This window comes from Cyanistes caeruleus, chromosome 24 (genome assembly GCF_971803275.1).
Source record: "Cyanistes caeruleus chromosome 24, bCyaCae1.hap1.1, whole genome shotgun sequence".
In the NCBI taxonomy this organism is placed as follows: domain Eukaryota; kingdom Metazoa; phylum Chordata; class Aves; order Passeriformes; family Paridae; genus Cyanistes; species Cyanistes caeruleus.
In genome coordinates this window covers 5,660,849-5,685,141 of record NC_141724.1, presented here as the reverse complement: position 1 = coordinate 5,685,141, position 24,293 = coordinate 5,660,849, and the positions used below count along the sequence as shown (strand labels likewise).

Sequence of the window (24,293 nt, the reverse complement as noted above, 5' to 3'; positions counted from 1 at the left end):
TACAAGAGGCCGAGGTCCCCACACCCATCCCTCCCTGCTGCTCCCCACTGGGTGCCCAGGCCTGGCTGAAAGGGCATTTATCAGTCCCCAGAGCCTCTCCCCTCCTCAGCCTGCATCCCTGCACCAGGGCCAGTGCAGAAGGGCCTGGCCAGGCAGCTCTTGGCTCAAGTTGGCTCTGTTTTGCAGAACAGTCAGTCATTAGCAGAGCCAAATTTCCCATTCCCAGCCAGAATACGGCCATGCTTGGGGAAGCTTTATATTCACAGAGACAAACAACTCACATTTGCTTTTTAACTGTTGGAATTGCACCCACTGGGACGGAGTGAACAGGGAGCCTTTTGTCCCCCTCGCCTTGTGACTGAGAGCTTTGTGCAGAGCAATGCGTTGCAAACACAATTCTCCCCGGCCTCAGCTGGGTTCTGGTAGACACATGGTCTGTCTGTCCATCACCAGACCAGCCAGAGTCCTCATGTGTCTCCAGCAGGAATGCAAAATGTCCTCCCCAGCTTCCCTGGCAGCCTATGGAGCTGCTCCACACTGAGAGATCAGAGCCAGCCAAATGGACCCAAAACACAGCTGCCGATGGGGGCTCCTCATCTCCCAAATACCCAGGGTACGCAACAAGAGTGGCAGGCGGCTACGGGCGGCAGAGCTGCTCTCTGGGGTTACAGCTCGCCTGGATGCAAGGAAGAGCAGCTCCGAGCATGGAAAATTCCAGCATGGCACAGGCACAAAGAGCAGCTCATCATGAGCCTCCAGAGAAGGTGCCCCAGTCACTCCCCAGACAGAGTGTCTCTGGAAACCTCCAGCCCACTGCCGAGCTCCTGAATATCTGAGCTGGCACTCACTGAGCTGTGGGCACCAACAGTCCTCAGAGCTGTCACTCTACAGAGGGACAAGGGACAGCCCTCCCGGAGTGGGACATATCCTCGAGGCACCAGCTGAACCCCCATCTAGGCCCAGCAGCACCAGCCAGGGATGAGCATCCTTCACTCCAGAAGAGCGAGATCCTGAAACAGCTGCTTCCCTCCAAACGCAGCTCCAGGAAGGGGCTCAGCACTGCAAGCATACCCTGGACTCTCTGCAAAGCCTGAGGGATGCACACCACAAGGGTCCAGCTGACAGCAGGGCCAGACCCCAGGGTAGGTCATCAGCCCTTGCACAAGAGGGTCCCTCAAGAGCCAGTCGAGAGAAGGGACTGGACAGGAGGCAGAGCACCTCGGGGGGCAAACCCAGCTTAACAAGTTCCAGACTCGTTAGTGGATCTATTGTTGCCATGTCCCACGGGAGGAGGGAGATAGCACAGGCTATTTTTGCTTCTAACTGGGGAATGGTTTTCCTCCAACATGTACTGCCACAATGCTAATTTTTAAGGCTGATGATTAATTGATGTCAGGCTCATTATGGGGCCAACGGATCCCTCTTCCCTGGGAGCGCCAAGGACAGAGGGAGACGTGTTTTGACAGATGTCTTTGGAGCTGCGTGTGAGTGACGTCCTAACAACGGAGGAGAATAGGAGCCATTACCATGGAAAGCCCTGGAAATGGGAAGTGCCTGCACGCGACCCCAGCACCCCTCCTCGAACAGCCCCTAATCAGCCCTTCACGCTCTGCCCTGTGGTTACCAGGGCTTTGCTCTGGAGATAAACGCTCTTTGTGCACACCCAGGGAGAATTGAATCTCCTGCCTGCGGCGAGGAGGGCTTGGCCTTTCTTCTCCCCCTCCCCAGTCTCATAGGAGGGCCAGGTGCCAAATTCACTCTGGCACCAGGAGCAGCAGCCTGCGGGGAGACGGAAACAAGCACATCTGATCACCGGGATCCCGCAAGACTCGGGCTCTCCCTGCACCTGCAGGCCCTGGCAGCGGGGTGGGTGAGCACTGCTGGGGTGCCTGGGGCTGCTGGTCCCACCAGGCACTGGGCAAGCTTCACCCTAAAAATCGTGGCAGCATCTGCAATAGCAGCCCAGGCAGGGTTGAAGACCAACACACATATCACAGATTTTTGGGGTCCCTTCAGCCTGTAGCATCAGCTGTCCAGGTGATGTTCACCCCAAGCCAAACCCCCCACGCCCCAAAGATGGAGCTGTGCATGGTGAGTGGCAGCATTTGCTTAAAGAGGGATCTTTGCTTAAAGAGGGTGCCTTAGCTCTGACAGCGACACAATGACCTCCTGCATTCCCCAGGTCTCCCATGCCCAGAATCAGCATCCTGCTAACTCAGTGGAGAGCATGGGGTGATCCTGATCTCCCCAACCCACTGTGTCAGCTCCCCAGGATCACACTCACTGCAGTCAGGGGTACAGAGACAGCATCATGCACTGCCACAGCCCTCAGCTTGCTCCCCTCCCCACCTCTGCTAGCCTTGTTACCTGCTCCTCCAAACTTCCCTGGGAAAGGAGCCTAACCCACTGGAGCCAGGAGCAGCACCAGCCCCAAGTTTCTCCCCATCCTGGGGCTCCACACCCAGCACCCAGGACTCTGTCCTGCTGCCCCACAGCAGTGCCTCATATGCCAGGGACCTGCTAGGTGTGTGCCAGGGAGCTCAGCAGCACCAGTCTCCCACGCTGCCAGCAGTGTTATTACAAACTTGTGTTAATTGCTGCACAGTGCCTCCAGCACCCTTCACAGGGGGAGGGATGCGGATAAACTGTCTATTCTTAGCACTGATGGTTCCCCACTCCTGGTGCCAGCCCACACCATCCTCCAACTGCTTCCAGACCTGCTCCCCCTCTCATAGTGCACTCGGAGAGTCCCCACCACCAGGGAAAGGTTTTCTTGAGCAGCAGTTGTGTTTTTCCCACTAAAGGTGATTTGCAGAGAAGGAAGGTTGAGAGAAGGGCATGCTTGGGACCAGAAAGCTCTGTGGAAGCCACCACTCAGTCCCTACCCATGTGCCCCAGGGGGTAGGGGTCCACAGGGAGGAAGTGTTCTTTACCTTCAACCCACCACCTGTGTCACAGTGAGTGAAGGGATGCTGACACACTCTACTATTCTATGCAAAGAGCTGCTGTTCCACCTACAACTCCAAATTGCACTGGGGCCAGGCAGTACCTGGGATGGACAGGGTGGAAAATGCTCTAAAACAGGCACCAGTGCCAACCAGAGGGATTTCAGTGGAGCCTCTGGACTCCACCATGTGCCAGCTCCTGTGGCTGCCCTCACTATGCACCTGCCAACACCAAGGGTGACATGTGATGAGAGCAGCCATGAGCCTCCAGGCACAATGGGAGAGCAGCCACTCACCTCTGGACCCCACACACTGACAAGCCCCATTCCCTGCAAGGCTGCAGGATCCCTTTAAGCATACCTAGACAACATGGAGTTACAGCCCCAGCTTGGAGAGCTGGGATCCCCAGCTAAGCTTGAGACAATGCCATTCCCTGAGCTGTCCAAGTGCCAGCGCACACCGTCCTGCAGGCAGACCCTCCTGGGAATGCCACGCTTCAAGCATGGCACAGAGGGGTCCCTGGCAGCACTGCAGCTGAGATTTATCTCCCCTAAGACATCTCAGCTTCATGCAATGGCTGCCTGCACAGCACAAGCTCTCTTCACCGTGGGAAGCAGCTCTGCAATGTGCTTTGAGCTCTTCTCCCCAAATTTGCTCCGGGGGCCTGTCCAAGCACTGACGATGCACAGCCCAGAGCCACCACTGCTGCAAGAGAAGTCGAGCCAACACTACAGCTTGGGGGGAAAGCATCAGCCAAAAGTCACTCAAACAAGGAAGCAATTTGTCTTATTCTGGCTACACTCCCTTGAAAAGGGAGCGCAGAGCAGGGAAATCAGGATCACGTGCGGCACACTGACTGAGCACCCACCACAGCAGCGATGGGGAGCGTTCACACCAGGAGCCTGACAGATAGAACAGAATAGGGGGAAAAGGGTGGAAAAAGAAATGCCATGTGACCCCTCACTTGATCCAAGGCAGACATCACATCCAACAGTTCAGAATACGAAATACGCACAATAAGCTCCAGTGAGTAATTAATCCCTTCAGGAACACTGTAAGTGATTGCAGACAGCTTACCAAGAAAAAAAATTGGAAAGTCATTGAAAAAATTACCATAAAATGTTTCTTTTTCTTTTCCAGCCTGAAATACCATGAGCTCTGCAAGGAGCCCTCTCTGTTCTGCATGGTGTGACTGCAGTGGATTTCCAACAACAAGCTGGTTTTTTACCAATGGTTTTCCAAGACTCAATCACTGCCAAGGTGACAGTCATGAGAAACCAGCCCAGCCTGATGGACAGCAGCAGGAGTGGCCGGTCCCAGTGCTCAGCTCCGGCCTTGGCATCAGTGGGACACAGTGGAGGAGCATTTCTGGAGAGACAAGGCACAGCACAACAAGCTGTCCATGATATCTCACAACTTCATCAGCGATTCAAACTCCTGGATGACTTTCACAGGTCAGAGCTTGGCTTATGGAGCAGGACAAACCCTCCTGGTGATGGGATTTGAGCTCCCTGGTGATGCTTAGCTCAGTGAGCCAAGCCCCTCTCCTACCTCCACCTCTCCTCTCCATCCTTGTGCTCCCTCTTGCCTTCTTCCACTTTCTCCAGTACTAACCAACCAGTTCTCCAGCTGGAAGGCTCCAATTTGGGCCAAATTCTGACCTATTGCAGCCAAAGTCCCACATCTGCTCACTGCCCTGCACCAACAGGCAAGGAACCACATCTGCCCACATTCTGTCCCTGTGTAAAGTGACCATGTGTGGGTGATCAACCCTGCAATCCCCTGTGAACAGGCAGACAAGCATCCAGAGACGTCTGCAGGGGTGTCTGTCTCACCCACTCCTCCAGGGAGCACTGACCAGGGCGAATTACAGAGCACAGCAGCTGCCTTTTACTTCCATAATTCCATGGTATTTTTCAACCAACTACTACTACTTCTACTTGTAAAACTGGAGTTTATTAAAAAGAGTATTAGGAAAGGTATTTTCTCCTGTCAATAAAGTGACTTAAAATTAGTTGGAACTTTCAAATTAAAAACACAACCTAAACTTTCAATTCCTCTTACAATTACTCTGATTTGGAAAACAGAGTTTTTTCCTCATGTCCTCTCCTGGGTTTTCTCCCCTCTCTCCTGTTCTCTCCTCACCATGTTTTTGTTTAAAAATTCATCAGGCCAGAGGAAAATGCCAGAGCAGGAAAAGAGGGGAAAAAAAAAAAAAAAAGCAGAAGAAACTGTAGCTTTTGCAAACCTATCTCAGCACAGGGGAGAAGAAGAGCTTCCAGCCTCACCTCCCTGCTCTTAGAAAGCGAGAGGCACTCAGAAGGACAAAGGAATATTGTATATTAACCAACCTCCTGCAGGCTCCAGCAGCAGATGCGGCCCCACTGACCCTCCTCGGAGTCCTGTGATCCTCCATGGCCTAACAGCTCCTCTAGCATGGCAGCCAGGATGAGGCAGGAAAACAAACCTGTGTGTCAGTGTGGGACACAGCCTGCTCCAACACTGACCACAAACCCTGACAGGGCTCTTGCTCCAGAAAGACAAGTGCCAGCTCATGTCTGGCCATGGCACAGCTCTGAGCTGGACACTGGCTGATGTGAGGCACATCCCACAGGTGACATTGATTTGGGGAAGGTGTAGGATGATGCTTACACAGCAGCAAGGTTGCTCCTGTACCCAGTGGTGCAGGGACACAAAATCACTGCAGAACAGTTTGGGCTGAAAGGAACCTTAAAGACCATCTCGACCTAACACCTCCTACCAGACCAGGTTGCTCCAAGCCCCGTCCATCCTGGCCCTGAACACTTCCAGGGATGCCACAGCTTCTCTGGGCAACCTGTGCCAGGGCCTGACCACACTTACAGTAATGAATTTCCTCCAAATACCCTTTCCTGCATCCCTGAGCATCCCTGCAGTCTCAGGGGTCACTCTCACCCTAGGGAGATCCCGCTCTGCTGTTCCAGAGTTTCCCTCTTTCAACATGATTTTTGAGGACAGCTGCTGCACTCTCCACACAGGATGTGTGTAGCATCAGCTTACAAGTGAGCACACTCTGCCAGGGGATGAAAAGCTATATGGAAATGGAAGATCATTACCATGATCTCTGTGGAAATATCCCATCAGAGCAAGTTTTTTGTCCTCCTCCTTCTCTTTCCCCATGTGCACAAATTCTGGCACCCCATGCACCGCTTGGCATTGCCTCAGCACTGTGGGTCCAAAATGCAGGCGTCTGATTTCTAAAGCCATTGTCTGGGATGTGCTATTGAGCTGCAAAACATGGAAGGTTTGGGATGGAAAACAGGCATCTCCTGAAATACAAAAAGAAGCTGGCAACTCAGATTTTATTTGACTTTGAAGCTATAGAGAATGTCAACCAAAAACAATTTGCTTTATTTCCACAAAGGGAATGAGAATCTCAGCCACAAAACAAACCCACACCTCTGCCCTCAGAAGGCAGCAACAGACAAATGGGGAGCAGAGTAAAGACAGCATGGCTTTGCCCCACTGGTCACTGCTGCAGCACAGAGCAGCTGGGCTTGGAAACGCATTACCATGTTCCACCTGGGAATGTGAGGCAGGAAAAGCTGCTTTGTAAATTTATTTTTGATTTGGAGCTCAGGGTTTGTGTGCCATTACATTTAGCCAGTGCTCATTTCTCAGTTCTAGGCAGGGAGGTTCCAGGAACCCCCAGAGTTTCACCCATTTTAGCACAGTGACTGTTTGCCAAGTACCTGCTGTTCACTTTGAGCAGGGTGGGAAGTGCCCAGCGGTGCAAGCAGCAGCTGAGCTGAGATCGAATCCTGCCTCCAGGTTACTGTACTTTCCCCACCATAATATCTGATGTGTGACCTCTCACTGCAGATTCTGCTTTAAAAGTCTAACCTTCAGGCCCCAGTCTGCACAGTCCTGAAAGCATCTCACAGGCTCCAGGATGAGATTCCCTCACTCATCCCCCATGCTGCTTTATGACTGGGGCCGTTCCCCTCCCCTCGCAGGAACTGGCCACATGTTCTCCATCTGGGATCAGATGCCCATGAGCCAATAAGCTCAACTTGGAAAACTTCACTGAAAATAGCAACCAAATATCTGAGTGCTCTACAGACCGCGGCCAGATGATGGATATTAGTGCCTCAGCAGTCCTGGGACGCTGTTTGGCGCAGCACAGCGAAAGCACAGCTATAAGGGCTCAGGGAAATGGAAATGAGATGGCTGGAGGTGCTGCTGCTGGAGTGTCTGCTCTCCTCCAGATGATCCAGCCTGTAAGGAGGGAGGATCTCAGTCTGCTGGTGAATCAGCCCCCAAACAGCTGCTGTACTCAGCCTGGAGTTTTGCAGGACACCAACTTTGGGTTATGGCAATCCCTGGCACTGCTGGGACACAGGGCAGAGCCCTGGGGAGAAAGGTGAAGGACCACGTAGGGCAGGACCCATCACTGCCCCATCCCAGCCTTGCCCATGGCACTGCTGGCACAGGGCTGAGGAGCAAGAGGCCTGGGGTAGGTTCTGGGCACTGCTCCTCCCCACAGGGTCAGGATGCAGCCAGCTTTTGATGCATTCAACCACACAGACAGTGGGAGACAGGAGGTCCAGACAGTGATAAATCCAACCTCACACCACCCGGGGTGAGACATCAAAATGGAATTTGCCAAAGGACCTTGCACTGATGAGCTGTGAGCTCCAGGCTAAGTACAGCCCTAGGCAGAGAAGACTCAGGCCTGCTGGGAGTCAGACAAATGCTGGTACTTCCCCTTGGCCAGCAATCATTCTCCAGGCCACGATGGATTTTTAGCCCACCAATCTATGTACACATTATTTGGGAGAGAAACCACCACTACCAGGAGCCAACAGGTGCCTACTGGCACCTCTGACCCCAGGACCTCTCTTCACTGCCCACCCCGAGGTGCAATGCATGGCCTGTCCAGAGTGATTCCAGTTCCCTGGACAGGTTTTTGTTGCATTCTTAAATGAACCTGAGGTCCAGGAGAGGCAGGAGTGCAGGGCAGCCACCTTTCACCATGCCCAGTGGATGGGGCAGCCCCAGAAAAGATCCCCTGGGCTGTCCCATTGACTCCCCACAGCTATTTCCCTCCAGCAGGACATAAAGCCCTGTGCCAAGCACCAACAGAGTCAGACCCAGCTTACTCCCACCCTTCAGTCTACAGAAACCTCAAGCCCTGCACAACTCAAAAATGGTTGCAGTGAGAGTCCAGCTCCTCAGGATTCACCACATGCTCCTCTGGGCTCACAGCAGCAGAAGTTTGCAGGACATCATCTGTCTGTCCTCCCTCTTAGGAAGGGAGGAAGCTGAACTTCATTATTTCCCTTGCTTCTGCACTGCCTGTTGGGAATTTGGAGCCATCTCCTTGTCACTCCCTTGGTACAGAGGAGGTCTGGAGGCCTGTGAAAGGCCACAGCTGGGTGGCTGAGGTCCTGTGCTGACTGGTGGCCTCAACATGCTTGGCTCCATGTTGGTCCTGCCCTGGCAGAGCTGGACAGTGCCAGGTTCCAGCCAGAATCTGTCAAATGCCTTTCCTCCTGCTTTTAAGATGAGGGGAGCTTCGTCATCTCCTCTCCCACAAAGCAGTGTCCTCATCTTGTAGCCTGCCAAAACAACCCTGCCTTACCTGTTTTCACCACTGCCAGTTTAGCCCATGCACCCACCCTGCTAATGCTGCCTCCGGCCTCTGAACCACCAAAGCTGGGAGAGAAACCTCGGGATGTGAGAGCAAGCGTCCACGAGGCTGACAACGTGTCCCCTGCGGCACCACACCGGGAAATGGTCAGGGAGGGATGTGCTGGCCCCATCGAATGGCCCACAGCACATTTTCTGCCAGCCCCAGCTCACCTCGGGGAGCTCCAGCATCACAGCAATCAATGTGAATTAGCCGCTATCTACTCTTCCACTTGTTTGCATCAGCTTGGAAATACAAGGCCAGGCCAGAGATAAAGTGAACTGGAAATACCCCGGCAGCGCCCAACGCTTCCAGCCCCAGGGGTTGGAGAGGTTCATTCAGCTGATGAGTTTCATCATCACAGCTTCCAGCCTGAAGAGCAGGTTCCTGTGCTCCCCATCCCTCCCTGCCAGTGCCTGCATCTCACACGCTGGGCTATGGAAGGGCTGTGAGGTGAGGTTTTGCTCCCTGCAAAAGCTGATGATGTCCTGACAAGGACTGGGCCACACAAAGCCATGCCATGATTAACCAGCTGAATCTCCAGGCCAGAAAAAGCACCAGGGTAAACCCCTTTTAGTGTCAAACCAGGCTGGCACAGGACCAAGACAGACCCCAGGCTGACACGTGGGAAGGCTGAGACGATGACGCTGCGCATGGGCGACGGCCGTGTGATTTTGAGAAGTGTCTCCTCAGTGAGTTATTCCCAGTGCACAGCAATGCTGAAAGCTCACATGCTATAAATAGCCAGCCACAGAGTTGTACCTGCACCACAGCTCTGAACGTGCTGCAAGTCAGCTCATGGAATTGGGAGAGCCAGGCTGGAGTAGAGCCAGTGCCAGGGATGCTTGAGGCCCATGACAAAGCAGAGCTGTAAGCTTCAGGCAGTCTGGGCTCCCAACAGAACCAGTAAAGACTAGGTTTGGCCATGACTGGGTGCTCTTGAACAAGCTTATCTGGTTGCAGGGTCTCACTGCCAGCTTTGTCACTCCTGATGACACAAGCCTGCATAAGATGCACAGAGGTGGGACATGCAGCTCCCCCAGACACCAAGCATGCAGGCTGGCAGCCAGCAGGGCTGACATGAGAAATAAAGGTGGTTCTGCTTTTCTCCAGTGCTAAATGCATGGCACTATCCATCTGCCATGCTGCAGTTAGGGGGAAGAGCTTTAAATTGAATGGAACAAGGTAAGACTAGAGATTAGGAAGAAATTCTTCCCTGTGAAGGTGGTGAGGCCCTGGCACCGGTTGCCCAGAGAAGCTGTGGCTGCCCCATCCCTGGAAGTGTCCAAGGTCACATTTGATGGGACTTGGAGCAACTGGGGCTAGTGGAAGGTGTCCTGGCCCATGGCAGGGATTGGAACAAGATGATCTCTTTTTAACCCAAATCATTCTACGATTCTATAATTTCCCCTCCAGCTCAAGCAGCACAGGCTTGCAGCACCCACAGCACAATTCTGCCTGTTTATCTGGGTTACATGAAAACAACCAGAACCTGCAGCAGCTTCAACAAGGACCTCAGCTACGAGCCATCCTTCCAGCTCACCAAGCAAGAGAGGTTGCAATCCCACAGCCAAAGCCAGCCAACTGGCTGGTGAGCCAACGAGCTGGCACAGAGCCCGGCCCTCCCGCCGCGTCACCTGTGGCTGCGAGTCAGGCTTGCTTCGTGAGCACAGCTCAAACCCTCGATTTCATTTCCCCATTGAAAGGCACCTCCTGGATCCCTCCTAACCAGCTCACCATCCCCTCCCTACCCACTGGGTAAGATCCAGCCTGAGGGGAAGGCAGAGCAGCCCTGCCTTTACATCTTCAGACACTAATTTCTGGATTTGCCGTAAAATCCTTCTGTAATTTCAGGGAGATGCTTCTGGCCAGACCCTCACAGGTACAGAGGAGGACTGCAATGTGCCCACCTCTGGATGAGGAGGACAGCTAAGAGAAACAAGGCTGACATAACATGAGAGCAATGTGGAGTGATTAAGAATCACTGATACCCTACGCCAGGTGGAAAATCCTGTGCTCCCAACACGCTGGCATGCTCACACATTCACAGAGGTGGAGACACATGTCCAGCTGCAGAACACACCTGCATTTCACTGGGCAGCACAGGGGCACGTGTGTGCCCAAGGTCTGCTCAGGTTCCCCCTCCAGGGAGCTCACGTGCCATGCTGTGCCAGGGACACAAGGCTCTGGAGCCACCTCCCTGATCTATGGCTGGCTGCTCCCATGAGAGAGGAAAATGTCCTGCCCAAACGTACTGAGCTTCTGCTCAGCTTCCCTATGTGGATTCCAGCAGGTCCTCCAGTGGGAGATGAATTTCAGTCCTCCTCCTGAATTAATAAAAAATACATAATGCCCTCAACTGAACAAGACAAATACCAGAGCAAGGAATGAGAAATGCTGTCACGAAACAAAATGTGGAAGAACTGGATCAGAGGAAGGACCAGCAAATCGGTGGGCACTGGGCACCACTCCTCAGTGTCACACCCACCCTGACACAAGCACATCTCCATTTGCACAGCTTCTAATCTCAGCTCTGCAATGCAGCATCCCCTGACTTCCCAGCTTCGCGGCTGCAGCATCCCTGCCTTCCCAGCTCCCCTCCCGCTCAGCTCCCTGCTCTGAGCTGCAATGCAGCAGCGTGGGCAAAGCCCTGCTCTCCCTTTTGCCCCTCCACCCCACCACGAGGCAACACTGAGCCTCCCAGCCGAGCTCCAAGCCTCACACATCCTCTACCCTCCCGAGCTCACTGCTTTCCAGCCGGAGAACTGGCAACCCCTTCCCTGGCTCCCCCAGGAAAGCTGCTTCGTGTGTCTGGAGGAGGACATGACTTTGCAGGGTGGGGGATATGGCAGAACGGCACCATACCTGATCTCCTGTGTCCCCACAGCTCTGCATGAGACACAGTCAGGGTGCAAAGCCTGGAGAGGACAAGGACTCAGATCCCACAGAGGGATGGAGCCATCCCCACTCCACCCAAGGAGTGGATCCAGGCTCAGCAGCTTCACCACTGCCACCAGTACCAGGAATACCACACACAGAGTCCAGGACACTGCTGTCACAGGTACCAGGAACACCACACATGTAGCTCTGGGACACTGCTGTCACCAGTACCAGGAACACCACACACATGGCTCTGGGACACTGCTGTCACAGGTACCACCAGGAACACCACACACAGAGCCCAGGACACCACTGTCACAGGTACCAGGAACACCACACACAGAGCCCAGGACACCACTGTCACAGGTACCAGGAACACCACACACATGGCTCTGGGACACTGCTGTCACAGGTACCACCAGTAACACGATACATACACAGCCATCACTGGAACAGCTCAGGACACCGCTGTCACCAGGAACACCACACACACGGAGCCCAGGACACTGCAGTCACCAGTACCAGAAACACCACACGTGCACATTACCCCAGGACACTGATTGCACTTGCAGGACACCTAAAGCCACAAGCACAGTGCCACAAAAGACACTCTGGACCAGACAAGTGACTGATTCAGAGGATGTGTCAGTGGGTCCACCTGACACCACACAGCCAGGAAATCCTGATCCCAAGACTGCAGCCCAACAGCAAACCACCCCGTCATGCCTGCAGCTGAGCCAGGGAAGCCAGGAGGCACATACTGGCATGGCAAACAGGCTGGCACTGGAGGCTGGCATCACTCACAGGTCACACACCTCAGAGGGTGCAGGCTCTGATTCTGTGCTGAGCCAGAACAAATCCTCCCCCATGCAATGGGCATAAGCATCAGCCAAATGTTGTCCTCAGATGCTCAAGTGAGAGTGGGCAGGGGGGTCTGCAGGTACAAGGGACCAGGGACATTGTTTTCTGGCACCATGAGAAGCTGCACAGGAAGACAAAGAGCTGGGAACCTAAATGGACACAACAGGGCGATTGATGGTGGGGGGACTTATGACAAGGGAGTGCTGTAGGCACACAGACACATGCCACAGCATGAGAAGCCAAATACACAAAGTTAGAACCAGGGGCATGTGGAAGAGGCTCTCCAGAAAGACCCAGAACTGCCAATGATTCCCTGAGTGCCACCCACACAGAAGCATGCTGCTCACAAGGCACCAGGACCAGGCAGGAGCCATGGGTGTGCTGGGTTCATCCCAACAGTGCTCAGCAGTCACTCCCATGGGACTGTAAAGCCTTGAGGGGACATCACCCAACTCCCACTGTGGTCACATCCCATCACCAGAATTTCCACAGTTTTCTATTCGTTTTCTTTTTAGACATGTTGGATTTGGGGGCAAGATACTGGCAGTCACTGGGAAAGCCCCATTTGAACACGGATCTTCAGGCTCTTTGGGGAGAACTTTGTTTCAGCAGTGCATCCCCAAATATGTTTGTTTTCAAGTGTTTGCTCTGCTACCTTTCCATGGGAAATTTCAAAAGACATCTGGATTTATTTTTTTCTCAGCCCTTTTTCCACACTGCCATAATCACTGGGAATGGGGCACATCCCAAACAGCTTCAGCAGAAGTTGTGGGGTCCTTGGATCCCATTTCCAGATCTTCACCCCAGCTGCTGTAGCCATCTCAGCTGGAGAAAGCAGACATCTACTATTTGCTGTCAGCTCCCGAGAGCAGGCTGGAAGCAGCATCATAACTTTGTACACTCCCCTTTCTCCTCACTACTACCCCAAAGGCAGGACTCCAGTTCTGTGGGCAAAAGGAAATAAATCCCTATGCCAATGACCTCGTCACACAGATGCTGTCACAAAGGGGCCTTAAGAGAGGAATAGCATTAGTGGTATCAGGACAGCCCCAGCACTTTACGAGGCAATAACCTGCTCTCATCACTGTGAAGAGCTATTTGGTCTCTGACCTCCTCATGGTCTCCTGCCAGGGAACCTGGCTACTGCTGCCCAGTGCTGCCATGGGCACATTAGTGCTTAATTAAACCAGTAGGAACAACATGGGGCAGAGAGAGGAATGGGGCAGAAGTGCTTCTTTGATCCCACACCATGTGTTTCCCAGCAGGGATGGAAATCAGAAGGGAGTAACTTGGTTCCCATCTCCACAAGGGTCAGGAAGGTCCTTGCATGGCACATGTCAGATGCCAGTCTTTTCTGCACTGTGGTTTACTTTTTAAACCAGACTCAGAGCAACATGCAGCTCCCGCTTGTCATGGAGCCCATTTGCCCACTCCAGCCCTTGGCTCTCCTCCCCACGACTGAGGAGCTGCTGGCACCCACTGCCCACCCAGCACCAGCCTGAACACAGCCCTGCCCTGCCTGCGTGTTGGCACCACAAGGGTGGTACCCACTCCCTGTGGGTACGCACTTCCCAGCAAGGACATCCCTACTGGGCCACCAGGGAAGGGCAGCATGGCCCACCCGAGGGCTGCAGGACTGAGATGGGTTATAGCTGCAACTGAAGAGTTTGGCAGGGCTGCAGACCCCTGCAGAAAGCATTTCAGGGAACACCATCTCCACTGGGATCTCACGTGTGTCCGCCTGGGCTCTGGCCCACACAACACTGACCACTTATTTGTTGATGCGAATTAGCAGCCACTTAAGAGGCACCACATCCAGCAAGAGATGGAGAAGGAAATGGCTGCAGAAAGCAACTGCAGGATCTTGGAGGTGCTCTGGGGAGCTCTAGGTAAGTGCAACCATCACTGTTAGCACCACATGCACAGCCCGTACAAAAAAGGCCCTGCACCTGCACAGCCCCGTCCATCACACACGGACACGGGCATGGCACAACCAGCTCTTCCACCACACTGGCCACGTGCCCTCCGTCCCCTTCATCCTGTGGCTGGGCACTGGCATAATTAGCAACCCCAGCTGCCAGTCAGCTTTGATGTGAAGCCTCAGTCTTTGGTTGATGCGAAATGTATAATTTGGATGATGGAAATAGCCTCTACAAAGCACATGTGGTTGCTGCGTGCCAGTGACCTCTCCCGGCTTGCGCAGATTGCTCTTTAAACGTGGTTAAGCTACAAAGGCCTCGGTGCCATCAAACAGATGAGACAGAGGCAGTGACCGAACGAGAGGCAATGTTTGGACATTTCTGAATAAACTGTATTTTTGCCTGAGAGAGGCTTGGGAATGCTTCTGCCAGAAGCATGAGGCAGAGATGAGAATTCAGGTGTGGAGACCAAAGACACAAGGACAAGGTCTCTGGAAGCCACTGTAGCTGGCAGGGCCAGGAGCTCAGAAGCTGCACAGGCTTCTCAACACAGGTCAGCAGTTCAAGGACAACCATATCTGCAGGGGCTGTAAGTCCCCACAACTTCCACCTCTCTCTTCCCAGCACAAACCAAGCTTGCAGGTCTTCCCATGCCACTCTGGACAGGATGTCCTTCAGCAGCCATTGCCAAACAGCTCAGGCTGATGTTTTGCTTGCCAAAGGGATTGATGTAAGCAGCAGTACCCAAGTACCTCCTGTAGCAACCAGGAGAAAGCCCCTCTCCTGGTGCTCCTTACCAACCCTAGCAGGGTGTGAAGCCCACTCTCTGGAATGCAACTCTCCTGGGATCCCATTCCTTCTGGGTCCATCTCCACCACAGGAACCACCTCTTCCTGGGGAAGCCAGGTTGTGGAAGGTACCATCACCAGTGGGGAAGATTTCATCTGCCTGGATCACAAGCAAAGGGGTCGGGAGGCTCAGCATGTGTCTACACACTCTCGAGTTGTGGCTGTGCCAGCACCACTGTCACACTGCTCCTTCCTCTCCAGATCCCAGACTCCTGGTGGCATCCCCACCACACACGCTGTCACTGATGTGCCAGGTCACGGCTGGCTTGGGTGAGTAGGTGTGATTCAACATCACAACTCCCATGAATGTGGGAAGTACAACCCCATGGAAGGGAAGTTTCAGCAGGGTGAAGCTCCTGCTCTGTACACCTCAGGAGCTCTCCCCATCCAACTCTGGACACAGCCCCCGATCCCTCCCACAGGAAGCCTGACAGTCCATATGTCTTGGAAAATTATTAGCAATATACAGAGGACAGATCTGGCAGAGTTTGGGCCTCATGGACCAGCTGACCAAGTCTTCAGATGCTAAGTGCAGTCCAAAGGGATGTTCAGCATCTCCCAAGGTCAAAGTCAGCCCTGACTGATGCAGGTGGAGGCTTGGTAACACCCCAGGAAACAAATCAATTGCTGGGGACACTTCAGAACCATGATCTTCCACAGAGTGTCTTAGATCTCTGGCACTCCAGGGTACCACAAACTGGGAGTCACTCCTGCGTGGGCCAGACCTGAAAGGATTTCTCTCTTGGGGATGCTGAGGAAACTCCCACCTAAGAGCAGAGCATCGTGGGAGGACACTGAGGTTCCCCCAGGCATCCCAACATCAGTGAGTGGCAGTCTGTTAGCCCCATAAGTGACAAATCCTCCTGCAATCCTGCCCTGCTCCCATGGCATCCGGTACTACCGCAGCATTAGGCCTGAGGATGGATGTCTGTGGGACCACTGGGGCAGCCTGAGCCCCCACGGCCATGCTGACCTCCTGCATCCCACCTGCTCATCCCCACAGTCTGCGTGCCCAGGCCTCGAGCTCGCTCTGTGGCCTTCTACTTGTGAGCCCTGGGATGCCCCAGCATCGAGGCAGATCCTGCTAAGGAGGACACTGCTGCTGTCCCCATGGCTAGGCACAGCCAGGGGCCAAGGACAATGGTCTGGGAGGCTCCATGCCTGTGTGCCAGTACATGCTGGTGCATGCTGTGCCAGAGCCCTGCTGGAGCTGGGGCCATGACACCCTGAAGGCTCCTGGAGCAGCCAGGGTATGCAGGGAAGTGGACTTGGTAAGAGCAGCTTTCCAGGTGCCTGGCCCCAGCACACACTACAGCTTGCTCCACATCTCCAAACCACCTTCCCTAGGCCCCAGCTGGGGCAAATCTCTCCTCTTTCTCTTCATCACACAGCAAGGACAAGGCATCTCAAGCCAGCTCAAGTGCCAGAGAAGCTCCTGGACCCCTAAAAAGAGGTCCCAGGCAGGGAACTGGAAACACCAGTCCTGCCTGTACTGCTGCTCTCCCACCACCAAGCACCAGGGCTTTACAGCCGGCCAGCACGAGCACCACAAGCACCACGATGGCTGTGCAGGGCTCCCTTGTCACCTTCTCATGCCAGTTTGCCACACCAAACACAGCTCTTCAGAGCCACAAGCCTCCACAGCGATTTCCCAGCCCAGACCCCAGGCAGGGCTGGTTGGGATGCAGGGAAGATGGGGTGTCAGTGGGAAGGCTGCCGAGGCAACCACAATTCCTAGAGATCAGCATGCAGCATCAGAGAATGGCAAGGGCTGGGATTACCTGTACTGAGAGCCAACACCACGGCCTGTGGGCAGTGGGTTTTGAGATTCGGGGCACAGCCAGCACTGGGCCAGTGCTCCTTGTTCTCATGGAAACCCACTATGCACACAATGCACACAACGAGCTCGGGGATCAAACCCACAGAGATAGCAAAGCGCAGGCAGCCACAGCCTGAAGCCAGCTCATGCAAGCCCTGCAGCAGCATCCTTGGAGAACCCTCCTCTTCCAAAACCACAAACCTCAGTGGAGCTCTGGATCTGCCCAAAACGAAGCAGCACCATGGACCCCCTCACACAGCAGCTCCAGCAGCAGCTTCCCAAGGTCACCCCCAAAGCGAGCCACGCTGATGGTGGGGAGCAGCTGTGGCACCTGGCTGTGCAGTCCTCCATCGTGTTTGGTGGGTGTTGAGACAAGGGATGGCCAACAAGACATGTGGGGGAGGACAAGCTCCACCACCACCTGCCACTGCTCCTTGTGAGGAGGAACTGCCTTTCCTCCAAGGCAAGAGGCAGCTGACAGCACCTTCCCTCAAGCATGCCTTGGAGATGCACTGGGGGCTGGAGCCCCTCTGCTCTGGAGAAAGGCTGGGAGAGCTGGGGATGTTCAGCCTGGGGAAAGCTCTGGGGAGACCTTAAAGCCCCTTTCAGTGCCCAAAGGGGCTCCAGGAGAGCTGGAGAGGGACTTTAAGACAAGGGCCTGGAGTGACAGGACAAGGAGGAATGGCTTACCACTGACAGAGGGCAGGGGAAAATGGGACATTGAAAGAAATTCTTCCCTGTGAGGGTGGGAAGGCTCTGGCACAGGTTGTCCAGAGAAGCTGTGGCTGCCCCATCCCCGGCAGTGGCCAAGGGCAGGGCGGACAGGGCTGGGAACAATTAGGGCTGGGGGAAGGTGTCCTTGCCCATGGCAGGGAGTGGAACACCATGAGCCTCTTCCAAGCCAAACCATTCTGTGATTCTGACTGACTGGGGACACCGAGGCCGATGATGACTCCTTTCCCCTCAGCCTCCCTTCACTTCAAGACACTGAGGTGGCCCCCCGCGGCTCCTCACGGAGTGTCAGGAGCCCAGATGCCTCCAGCTGCCACCTCCGGCCATTCCCATCTCGACGTCGAGCCCGGCGGTCGCGCCGGCCGCACTCACCCAGCATTTGGCTGAAGAGCAGCTGCTCCAGGTCGCCCAGCACCGTCACCACCAGCTCGGGGTCCACCTTCAGGTACGGCTTCTCCTCGGTGCCCGCCGCCACTGCCGGCCCCTTCCCGCCCAGCAACTCATCGTCGCACTTGCCGCCGCCGCCGCCGCCCGCCTCGGGGGCCTTGCTGAGGGGCTTCACCTCGGCGTAGGGCCCGCGGGGGATGCGGCTCGGCTTCCCGGCGGGCGGCGGCTTGGCGGGGCCGGCGGGGCGCGGCGACAACAGCGAGTGCTCGGAGCGGGACAGGCTCCGCGACATGGCGGGCGCGTCCCGCCCGCGGGGGCCGCCGCGCCCGCCGCCCCCCGCCGCCGCCGCCCCCGGCGCTGCCGCCTTGGCCATGTCGTCGCTCCAGCGAGGCTCATAGAGCTGCCGCTTCTTCTCGGCGTCGGTGAGGAAGGCGAGGTTGGTGAGAGACTTCTGCTTGCGCAGGTTGGAGCCGGCCGGCAGCCGCCCCTCCGCGCTGCTCGCTTTGAAGACCCGCAGCTCCGCGCCCCGCGGCCCCGCGGCCGCCGCCGCCGCCTTCGCCCGCTTCGGCATCACGGTGCTGCCGTCGGGGCCCCGCCGAAAGCCGCGCTCCTCCTCGCCCAGCTCCACATCGGGAAGGCTCTTGAGGTTGCTCCCCAGCATCCCCGCGCTGCGACCATTTAACCCGCTGGGCGCTGCTGCTGTTGCTGCGGCCCCGAGGACACACCGGGCGAGACAGAGGGAGAGGCGCCGTCAGCGCCCGTCCCACCGGCCGGGGCGGAGCGGGGATGGCGCGGGCGGGGAGTTGGGGTGGAGGGGGAGGGGGGTGAGCGGCACGGCCCCACCTCGCCGCTCCGCCGCCGGCAGGACACTGCGAACCAGCGGAATGTCAGGGGCGAACAAAAAGGGCCCGCCCTCCTCTGGCGCGGGCAGGGGGCGGGGCGCGCGCCGAGGCCGGGAGGGGAGGGGGCGCGCGCCGCGGGGCGGGGCCGGGCGGGGGCGCGCGCGGCGGAGCTCGGTGGGCGGAGGGACCGAACGGGAGCCCGGGGACGGAGCTCCGTGAGGGACCCTGCCCATCGTGAGGGACCCTGCCCATCGTGGGGGACCCTGCCCTCCCTGAGGGACCCTCTCCATCGTGAGGGACCCTGCCCATCGTGAGGGACCCTGCCCTCCGTGAGGGACCCTGCCCTCCGTGAGGGACCCTGCCCATCGTGAGGGACCCTGCCCATCGTGAGGGACCCTGCCCTCCGTGAGGGACCCTGCCCATCGTGAGGGACCCTGCCCATCGTGAGGGACCCTGCCCTCCGTGAGGGACCCTGCCCATCGTGAGGGACCCTGCCCATCGTGGGGGACCCTGCCCTCCCTGAGGGAGCCTGTCCATCGTGAGGGTCCCTGCCCGCCGTAGGGGACCTTGCCCTCTGTGACACCGCACCCTGGGCGAGGCATGGAGCACACCGTGGCCCCCGCCACCCCGCGACCACGGCCCCGTTCCGCAGCCCCTCGCAGGCAGGGACGTGCTGGGTGGGAGGTGGATGAAGCCAGCGCGGGGGTCCCACGCCCCAGCACCCTGCATTGAACCACCTCCAGTCCCCCCCGCCGTGGACCCCACACCCAGCTAGACACTGCGCACCCATTCCCAGAGGGACCAAAGCATCCCTGCTTCCCCACAAATTGTGCAGCAGGAGCCCAGGGTGGCCCCAGGAATCCCCCGAAGGACACTGTGGCCCCCAAACCCAGTGTGGCCTCTCCACTGGTCTTGGGGAATTAATGGTGGGGGCGGGAAGAAGGGGAGTGGGATCTGGTTATCATCATTTTTCATTAATTACCCATCCCTTGGGAGGGGTGAATTAAGTCTATTTGGTGACCTCACGCGGGCTGCCATGGCAACCGCCGGGAAATATTGCATTAGAGCCCATCACTGCTGCCGAGATAAGGACAGAGGACAGGGGGTGGTGCGAGCCCCCCAGCCCACCCCCAGCCCGCTGATCCAGGGTTCAGCCCGTGATAAGTGCTGAAGAGTCCCGAAACAACTCCACCTGGATGGGACAGCAAAGGGTGCCAAAAAAAGGGTGTTTTGCATTAAGAGGTGCTGCTGGGGCAGGATGGGTGTACAAGCTGCACCCCAAAGCCACTCGGGGTTTGGGGGAGGGCTGCTACCTGGGTGTAGGGCCCGCTTTAGGGGACAAATCTGCCGGTGTTGTGTTGTTTTGGGGCTGGTAAGGTGATTCTTGGGGTGTGCCAGTGTCCCCCGCTCCCTCTGGCTGGGCCCAGCGAAGCCGTGGGAGGTGCCGCAGGGCAGCAGGCAGGGAGCGAGGGAAAGGATCCGGCCCCTTCCTCCGTGCCGAACCCGCTCGGCTTTATCCCAAAACCTCCCCAAGGAGCAGGGCAGCTGCACTGGGCGCATGCCAGCCCCGCTTGCTCCCTCCTGCTTCCTCCTGGAACCCGCTTGCCCGCTGGCTTCAGCACTTCCCAAATCGGGGCTCAAGCTGATTATTCTTTGACTGAGGTGCTGGGACCCCAGGTCAAAGCCGGGCTTCGCCAGGAGCCACCGTGGATCTGACCGACTTCTGTCCCTTCAAATCACCCGGTGAAGCTCCCGGCTCTCTTTTTCCCCTTCCCTGCCCATCTCTGGAGCATCCCGCCATCCTCCGCTGCCGCTGCCCTGGCAACCGCCGCCCCAGCATCCTCCCTGGACCCGCCTCTCCAAAATCTCCCCCCAAAGCAAGCGCCAGAGGGGACCGGGGTGGCCTCAGCATTGCAGCGGGGAGTTTGTGTTCAGCCCTCGAGAAAGGGGGTCACCGATGGTGGGTGTGGGGAACCAGCGGTCCCCCCGCGCCGGCTCCTTGGAAATGGGTCATTCCTTGAGCAATCTGGGAAACTGTGGAGGGACAGGAGGCGGCCAGGGCGATGTCCTGGCACCGTCCCTGGAGGGGTCAGTCCCCTTTGCTTCTCACAGTGTAGGGTTCTGGCCAGGGAGGTCACCTGACACAGGAACTGCAGACGAGCATTTCCCAAGGCTCCAAGGGGAGTTGGGGCACCTCCAGTGTGAGGGTTCCCCCCACTGCCCTCCAGGCCTGGCTCCCATTCCAGCACAAGGCTCTGTCCCCTGGCACTGTCACGGCAGCCACCCAGCAGGACACCCCCATTCCTGACCAACCCCTCTGGACTCACTCAGGCCTCTGGGCTTGGGGTCAGGGTCAGATCCCTTCTCAGGACTGGAGCACTCATCACCAGGGGACATGGCCCTCTCATGCTCCTGGTCCTCCTGCAGCCTGCGGGCAGAGGGGGGTGAGGGTGAGTGATCAGGGGCAACTGGAAGGGGACCCCCAGGAGATGAGAACATGGAGTCATAGGCTCTGCCATGGTCTGGGGACACTGGTCTCTTGGCAAGGGGTCCCAGGGCACCCTATTCCCCAGTGAGTCCATCCTCTGCCCCACATCAGCTCCCATGGGGTGCCTTAGGAACCCCAGCACCCCAAATCTAGTTGGGAACATTCCTTTTGGTACAGAGCCCCCTGACCCAACCCCACCATTTCTCATGGCCACCCCTGTGGGTCTTCTTGCCTCCCCTTCTCCCAATGCTCCCCCCCAGCCCCATGTCCCCAAGCACCCCCAGCCCCATGTCCCCCATCCCCAGGGACTCACCGGTACTGGAAGGGTGCCACAGTGGCAGTGATGGGGTGGCTGTGTGGGGGCCCTGAGGAGAAAGTGATGGCCCCTGACCCAAATACGGGGCCCCTTCCCTGTGAGTCACCGTGACACTCATCCCCTGTCCCTGCTATTCCACTGCCCCTCCCAGGGGACCCTCCCAGCCGCCCCCCACCCCTGCCCTGTGCTAGGGGAGCTTTGTGCAACTCAGAGGGCTCCCCCACCCTGCCTGCCCCTCTCCTCCCACTGCCAGCTGCCTCTGGCCATTTCCCAGGGGACACCAGGGGTCTTGATGGGGCTTTCAGCCCACCATGAGCAGGGACACTGGGGCTTCCCTCCCTGGCCTCGGCCGGTTCATGGCCAGCAGCTTTGCCAGTAACTTTGGGCTTGAGAGTCTTGGAACCAGGGCCTGGCACCTTCCCTGGCCGAGGGGATGGAGCCCTGTGGAGGACAGGGGACCCCGGGGTGCTCAGGAGGTCTGTGGTGTGCAGTTTGCCGTGGGCCATGGCACGGGGCACTGGGATAGCAGACTGGTAGTGGCTGCGGCCAGTGGAGTTGACATTGGCTGTCCCCTTCATCCTGGTGAGGCAGCTGCTGGCAGGGCTGTGGAGGAAGAGGAGGATTTGTTACAGCCCAGCACAGAGGGCACTCACAGCCCCTTGGCTGCACCCAGACCTTGGTCTTTGTTCCTGCTGGCCATGGGTGCTCAGTGTCCCCATCCTGGGAAATGACCACTGCACCCCACACTCCAGTGTGATGACATGTGACACAGGACATCCCTGTCCCCTGACAGGGATCCACAGACCATGGCATATGTGATGTGCTCCCCTAGAGAGCCTGTGCAGCCCCACCCCTGTGTCCCCAGGTCCCTACAGCAGGTCCCTGCAGCAAGGACTTTTGGGCACAGACTCTCACAATTTCGGGCTGCACCACAGGCAGAATGGGGCCCTATTGGCCACTCAGAACTTTTTCCTGATCCCCCAAAACCCCTTCCTGATCAACCAAGACCACCAGACATCTAAGGCCATCTCCTGGCCACCTAAAACCATCTCCTCCCGATCATCTAAGATCAACTTGTTATATGAAACAGAAGACCACTCCTGTCACCATTTTCTAGTGGCATGAGGATGAAGACCAGCTCTGTGACCTCAACTACTGGTGTCTGAGTCTCACCCCCACACTGGAGTGCCCTCCTCATCCCCAGTGTCCCCCCACATGGTGCCACATCTCTCCATGCTCCTGCTCTCATCTTGCTTGCCCCATGGTGACTTTCCATGTCACCCCTCAGACAGAGGCGTTTTTCTCCATGTGATAAGGATGGAGTCTCATGGGTCTCATCCCACTCAAAACACCCACAAGCAGGGCCATCCTTTCCAGCACCAGTGACAAAGATGTCAGCACAGTCACAATGAGTGGAGAAGTGAAGAAGGAATCTCCTCATGCCCACAGGATTTGCTCAGGCAAGCAGAGCAGAGCTCAGCAAGGAAACAAAGCTCCATCTCCAACCACCTCCTGCCTGCTCTTCAGGAAAAAAATCTCAAAACTCAAAGAAAAAGGTTTTCTCCAGGGGATGAAGTGATCTCTAGAAAGATGGAGAGCTGTGTTCCCACAGGCACCACGTGCCACAGATCTCCCAGAACACACATTTCACATGTTGCTCCAGCAGGGTTTCACTCAGCCTCCTTGAAGGAAAACCTCTGAGGAGCAGAAGCTTTTTGGGGTCCCAGAGCATTCTGTGGGGACCATATGCTCCAGACTGGCCACCCATGGTAAGGGTTCCTCTACCTGGAGCTGGCTTAGTGTTGTGTGGGTGCAGTGAGTGCACTGGAGGGTTTACTGGAGCCCACCGAGGCTGTTCCTGGTGGGGAATGCAGCTTTCCAGGTACCACCCCCATCCCCCACCTCTTTCAAACCACCCAGCTGAGACAGAGCTTCTCCAGAAGCTGTGGGGTGCAGGGAAATGGCTCCATCACCCCAATGGGAACAGCAACCCAGCCTCAGCCCTGCGTCCATTGCATTGCCCAGTGGAGGGTATTACATGAACAAAGTCCAAAAATGCTCCAAACTGCTTGGTTTTGCCTCTTCCCCAACCTGAGCTGCCCTGCTCCCTCCAGGCTTTTGTGGATCTGCAAGGAGCAGACCAAGCCCCACACTCTCCCCGGGCTGGGATGACCATGTCCCTGCCACAGGCAGCACTGGGGTGAATGCACTCAAATTCCCTTTTTCCAGACCCACATGAGCTGGATCATTTGACCACGGAGCCGTGGGTCACGGGGAGAAGGGCTGAGGCAGTGGATGAGATCAAGGAATTGCAGCACCAATTCCCGCATTAGCCAGGAACTACAAAGCTCTTTCCAAGCCAATTTTGATTAAGGGGCAGAGGAAAGTGACATACAGCTCTGGGCTTGTTCTCCCTGAAGCCTCTGGAACACTGGGATGTTTCAGAGGATGTCTCCCCACATCCTGGCTGAGCTGTCTCTGTCTCTGCTCGCAGTGGTCAAGGCCCCAAGACAAGGCAGAGGTGGGTGAGAGCTGGGAGAGGCACCCAGGGACTCCAGAACAGATCCTGGAGTCACTGTGGGAGC

The 24,293-nt window shown here is 56.6% G+C and overlaps 1 protein-coding gene across 2 annotated transcripts in view; it reads right to left on the bottom strand.

The window, feature by feature from the left end:
• Positions 1-23,794, bottom strand: part of NAV1 (neuron navigator 1) — a 61,828-nt gene extending 38,034 nt beyond the window's left edge. For both annotated transcript variants that reach the window (XM_086861893.1, XM_086861894.1), the window contains exons 1-3: positions 21,706-23,794; positions 21,232-21,332; positions 18,048-18,767 (exon numbers count right to left, since the gene is read on the bottom strand). In XM_086861893.1, coding sequence (XP_086718019.1) covers positions 18,048-18,767; positions 21,232-21,332; positions 21,706-22,286 — 1,402 coding nt within the window. In that variant the 5' untranslated portion in view covers positions 22,287-23,794. The remainder of the gene's footprint in view (positions 1-18,047; positions 18,768-21,231; positions 21,333-21,705) is intronic.
• Between the last annotated feature and the right edge of the window lie 499 nt (positions 23,795-24,293).